We start from the raw sequence: 6,245 nt of genomic DNA, 5'->3' as shown, positions 1-6,245 counted from the left end.
CACCTGTCTCCCCACCTGTCTCCTCACCTGTCTCCTCACCTGTCTCCTCACCTGTCCAGTTCAATGTATACTGACAACATGATGCATCCAACCTCCATCATCACGGCCACGCCCTCTCTATGAGGTAATGCAGGAGAGTTAACTCGTCATTACAACAGTCTGCAGGGACACCTGAACTACTCATCAGTGATGTAACAACGAGCTCCTGTTTCAGCAACTCCACGTTTTACAAGATGAAACGTGGAAAAAAGGAAAGTGAGTCTGCAGAAGTTGATGCTGAGTATTATATATGTATATATTATATATATGTGTGTATTATATATGTATATATTATATATATGTGTGTATTATATATGTATATATTATATATATGTGTGTATTATATATATATATATATATATATATATATATATATGTGTATTAGCATCGTTGCAGTATAAACTCACAGCGTTCATGAACTTTCTCTCTTTGTAAGTGTTTGTTCTCACGTGACTCACTGTCGGCTTCAGTGTTTCTGGTTCTGCAGTAATAAAGATCTTCACATGAAGCTGATCAGCTAGAGGTCACCTCTAGAATTAAAGATGCAGGTGCATGATGGGTAAACACCTGTGATGCTTTCTGCAGATTGATGAGCCAAATATATAAAAAGCACCCAGCCTGAGAGCAGCGACATAAAGTTCATTAAAGGTCATTAAAGTGTTGCATAGTTGAGTCAAACAAGACGTGTTTGACATCTTTAGGTTTTAAATATATAATAATATGTTGCAACTGATGCAGACGTCTTGATTATGATCCAATGAATTCTGCAGAAACATCCATCAAACACAACATTTAGAAGAATGAGGCAGCAAACACGAACTTCTTTTAAACTTTTTTATTCTTTAAATTATTAATCAATAAATAGCAAATATAATAAATAACTAAATAAGACATTTAGACAACAGGCAGTGTCAGTTTCTGCTCGTTCAAGTGACAGTTTTATAAACATGTAAAACATCCAGTTAGAGTGCAGTCAGTGTGTAAAACACACTGTAGAGTTCAAGTTTTCTTTACTTCAAGTTTCAGTCTTTGTGTTCATAGTTCTTTCTTTCTTTCTTTCTTTCTTTCTTTCTTTCTTTCTTGTGTCCGGTTCCAGACCGTGTCCTCCCCCGCTGGCAGGGAGGAGAAGAAGCCGGCGCATGGAGCTCTCTGCCCGGCCGTGCCTCGCGGTGCGCACCGCTGATCTCCAGCAGCTGCACGGGATCAACTCCAGCTCGTTTCACCGTGGATCCCGGAGGCACTGGACTCCTGGACGAGTAGCTCAGTCCCGGGTGTCTCAGCTGTCGCTACCCGCTGTGCCGTAGACCAGCAGAGCCGCCGTGTTTAGCTCTCCATGGCGCCCTGCTGAAACCAGCTGCTCCCGGTCTCCTATCCGGGCTTTGTTCAACCGAAGGAGCCACCGTGCAGCGCTCAGATCTTCGGTGTGGCCGACAGGAGCTCGGATCCGGGGCCGAGGTCTGTGAGCTGCTGCTGCGGCTCCTCCGCGGACTGCTGGTGGAAGGGGAAGCACTGGTAGTCGCTGACGGACACCGGGCCGTCTGCGCTGCCCGGCAGCGTGTCGGCGCAGGGCTCCTCGGTGTAGATCTGCCACAGCACCACCAGACACAGGATGAGCAGCCAGCGCTTGGCCGGGCTCTTCTCCGGCGGCGGAAGGTGCATGCGGACTTTAGCCGGGTACATCACCCGAGTGCAGCGCTTCCTCGGCCGGATCGGCGAGTAAGAGAGCAGCGCGGTGGCCTGAGCCGGCACCCGCTCGAAGGTGAAGACCTCGGGCTCCGTGTTGCGGGTCGCCAGCCTGGGGAAGCCGAAGCTCTCCTGCTGCACCGTCAGAGTCACGCTGTTTGATCGCGAGTACATTTCTTTTTCTCTTGGTTTTAGTTTTTCTGTCTCAGGTTCCAGAAAGACCGATAAGTGTCCGAGGAGCGCAGCTCTCGCTTTATATCTTCATGTTCAGGTTGTGTGCTTTGTTAGACACGCCCATACCACCAGCAGGCCACTCCCTGACCGGCACCTTATTGCTCAAGGAGGGAAAAGAACCGGAATATTTGCATGTGGTTTGAGGTTTGAAGGCCGCGGATCCGGATCCCGGAGCAGCCGGGCAGCGGTGGAGCTGAATCATCAGGGTTTGGTCCAATAATTACACTCAGCAGGGAGGACACGTCTGATGAAGAATGTCATCTATTCAACGAGAGGAAGAGAGCATTCCTAATGTAATGCATAGTATGAAAATGTCTAATCTAATCATACAAATATGACAATAGTGCTTCAATATTCATGTTTCATTGTTGTTTTATTTTTCTTTATGATGACTTTTAATACTTTTTATGATCTGTGCATGTGTCTGTTTTTACCAAATCAAACATCCTTCATGGACTAATATATAACTTCAATAATAATAACTCCATGTTGCTGCTCACTTCACCTTCAGAAGATATTCAGAAGATATTCAGAAGATATTCAGAAGATATTCAGAAGATATTCAGAAGATATTCAGAAGATATTCAGAAGTCCCTCCAAGGAGCTGCTAGTTGACTGTAAACACTCAAACAGTCACATGTGAGAGTTACTCTGCTGGAACACGTTGCTCAGTGATCGTCAGTGTTTCTACTGAACACACGACTCTGAACACGAGGAACGGACGTCGTTCTGACCGACCGTCCTGTTTCTTTGTCTGAACAGGGTCAGTGCACCGAGGACAGCGACTTCAGAAACATGACGTCATGGAGCAGTTTTTAACAAATACAGAATAATGAAAAATAAGACACACAAATGACATATTTAGTTAGTCTGCAGTGGTGATATTTTCGTGTTTTTTTATCATCATTTTAAAGTGATTCCATCTTCAAAGTGAAGGAATCATTGCACTTAAATGACCTAAGAGAGTTTTATATATATTTAAATAAAGAGTGACATCAAAGTATTTCAATTCTTCCACATTTCTTCTCCTTCTTTGAGCAGATGTGAGGTCAGCTTCTACGTTTGCATCGGTAACATTTTACAGTCAGACATTTCAGTCATTTTTGTTGGAATCTTTCATTTCCTTGGTTCTCTCATGTGGCGCCTGATGACCTGCAGCTGGACGTCTGTGTGTCACGAAGATGATGTCAAAACACAGAGAGTTCAAAACACACTCTGTGATGTGAAATGATGATGTTTCCTCTGAGAGCTGCACGACGGACAGACTTCATGCTGAGAGAGAAAACTGACGAAACCTGAAAACGAACGTATTTCCATTGAATTCAATGATATTTACAGTATTCTGAAATGTGGCTCATGTTCGTCTCTTGTGGATATGAAAAGTGTAAAAACCAAGAAGTTCATCTTTCACCAAAATGTTCGTGAGCTCAAAACTCTGAGATGAAACTCGATGAAACCTGCTGAGGAAGTTCAGGTGAAGAGGTTGAAGATCTGATGTGAATATCACACAGTATCACATGATGTGAATATGTTGGAATATGGAGACGAATGAATCAGTTATTTTTCTGTTATGTGCTAAATGAAACTGACAGTTTGTGATAGTTTAGCTTGAAGAGAAGGAAAGTTCGTGATGACTGAAACACACAACTATGAACAGAAATCTGCACATTTAGTGTTTTTAGTTTAAAGTGCTGCGTTTACAATTTCAAAGAATAAAACGTGTTCAACTTTCACAATCAAGTCTTCAGAAGTTTATTCTCTAAAATATCATTTCAGACAAAGTGAGCATGAACACATAGACAGAATAAAATGCTTTGAGTTCACTTTATCTGTTTCATGTCATTTGATCCTAAACATATCTCCGCTCTAATATCGGAGTTTTGGAAGTTTTCCAACATGTGATTTCTGTCACCGAGCTCTGAATGGTGAAATCACAGGAAGTTACATTTAGAAAAGTCCAAAACCAAAGAGGAAGACACTTTATTTCAATGCACACGCTGTGTGTGAGTCAGACACGCTGTTTATATCAGGATAATTATGGATTTGATGCTTTTTAAATCAGCTTTTGCATGAATTTTACAAGATTTTCTATTTCAGTGTTTCTTAAAATCTCTTTTTACTTGTGAGTTTATTAAAAACTATTCTGATGAGTAGGAAATGGTCCAAATATGAAGATATAGTCGTGAAAGAAGCGGCTTGACTTCTTCTTTTAACTTCAAACATTGTGAGAACCAACACGACGTCTTCAAGGCTGGTGGCAGTTCATCTCATGCTGCTAGTTACTGCAGAACGGTCTGGAGTAAAACACAACTAAATACTGCTGAGTCATGTAAACAGTACAGTTTGTAGCTGAAATGATGGAATAACTGCCGGCAGGAAATGCATGAAAAAACGTGATGAAGAGAAATCAGAAGCAGATTTAAAGGAATTATTTAAAACCTTTAGTGGTCTTTAACGTGTGTTTTCATGTCTGATGAACAATGAAACTCTTATTTCAGCAAATATGTCAGATTGATCAAAGTGTTAATCTGGTTGTTCCCGGAAAGCTCCGCCTGTCGGGTTCCACCTCAGATCATGTTACAACACATGTGATCCCATCATGCACTGCTGTTAGAGGACAGATCACCTTTTCTTAGAACACTTCCCCGAACATCTGAGTTCATACAAGGAACACAGATTTATTGTCGTTCGATATTCATGAGACAGGAGAACAAATCAACAGCGTGCAGCTGATTCAATCCAGTGAAAGCTGCATTATTCTTTACTTTTTACACTGACCCGAGATCCTTTCAGCTCCTTTAGTTTCCTATAGCTTCCGCTGGCTGCAGCTACTTGCTCAACACAGCAGCCAGACAGCTTACTACTGAGTAACAACTCAGAGAAGGTTTTTTAAGCTAATCGGCAGTGTCTGAAGATATCTGACACAGTGTTCAGTGAAACCACTGGTGGGCTCTGTGGGAGTCTCGTCCTCATCCTCAGGTTCACTGTGTCTGAGATCACAGAGTACGTGACATCGTTCATATTCTCTTCTCTTACTAAAGAAAGCTGATGAACGTTGAGTGGGTTTCTATGGAATGATGAAGGAGGAAGAAGATTAAATGAATCATGCACCGTGAAGTATTTCCTCTTCCTTTAAATCTCTTCTTCTGATCTGTTGAGCCGGCAGCGTTTGTGCATCCTGGAATATTTATTATCAGTTTCATCTACAAGACATGGATCCGCAGCCACTGAGAGCAGATCTTAGGTCTGATTATATTATCATCAAAACAATATTTAAAGAGAAATGAAAGAAGTTGTTTTGTTATTTGTCTTTGACCTCCGGTTTGATCGACTTTAAAACTAATCCATGCGTCACAATAAGTAATTATTCACCTCAATAACGTGACGTAGTCTTGAGGGTACTTTGGGTTACCTGAGTACCAAACATGCTGAGTAAGGAGAAGAGAAGAGCAGCATGACTCAGGATGTGGAGCAGAGAGATGGACACATCACAGCACAGCTCAGGTTCTGCCTTCCAGCTGTGAAAACGTTCATCCATTATCTGAGAACTGGAATCATTCGGCACTTTAGTGATGTTGAGTTCACATTAGTGATGCTGAGTTCACATTAGTGATGTTGAGTTTACATTAGTGATGTTGAGTTTACATTAGTGATGCTGAGTTTACATTAGTGATGTTGAGTTTACATTAGTGATGCTGAGTTTACATTAGTGATATTGAGTTTACATTAGTGATGTTGAGTTGCTGCAGCAGCAGAGCTCATTAGAACACAGTGAACTAGTTGGTCCTGTGTTTCTGCAGCTGCAGCAGAACTCAGAAGAGGTTCTTTCATTTCTCGCTGAGAGATTCTCTCTGCAGAAAGAAGCTCGATGAACTTGAAAGTGATAAATTGCACTGTTCTGTGATGCTGTTCATCTTTCTGCTTAACAGACTATGTCATAATGAAACTGTGTCATTCTTTACTTTAGTATTTTAAAATGTGAATCCTGCCTGTAATCCCCTTCTTTACAAAGTAACGTAAGTAAAATAAACACGTGAAACACATTTGTTTAACCGACCCTGAGTGGATATCCTCATGTGTTAAAGTCATTATTATACTCGACTCTCAATATCGACTGCTTGTTAGAATACGTCACTTGCTTTGACTGAATGCAAAAACCCAGAAGAGATTAGATTAAGAAAAACAAAGATAACGTTGTTTCCTTGCAATTTATAAAAGAATGAATAAATTAAAACAACAAAAAGAATAAAGATACAGTTGACTTAAAGGATTGAAGGAGCACCGACATC

General features: G+C 41.4%; 1 protein-coding gene across 1 annotated transcript; it reads right to left on the bottom strand.

Moving 5' to 3' along the window:
* Positions 1-1,449: 1,449 nt before the first annotated feature.
* Positions 1,450-1,896, bottom strand: LOC116377981 (radiation-inducible immediate-early gene IEX-1-like). The gene has a single exon (XM_031839757.1). It carries the CDS (start codon positions 1,894-1,896, stop codon positions 1,450-1,452), a length of 447 nt encoding a protein of 148 aa, XP_031695617.1.
* Positions 1,897-6,245: the final 4,349 nt, after the last annotated feature.

Source organism: Anarrhichthys ocellatus, unplaced genomic scaffold (assembly GCF_004355925.1).
Source record: "Anarrhichthys ocellatus isolate YVR2014 unplaced genomic scaffold, GSC_Weel_1.0 scaffold1917, whole genome shotgun sequence".
NCBI lineage: Eukaryota > Metazoa > Chordata > Actinopteri > Perciformes > Anarhichadidae > Anarrhichthys > Anarrhichthys ocellatus.
This window is presented reverse-complemented; position numbering and strand designations above follow the sequence as displayed.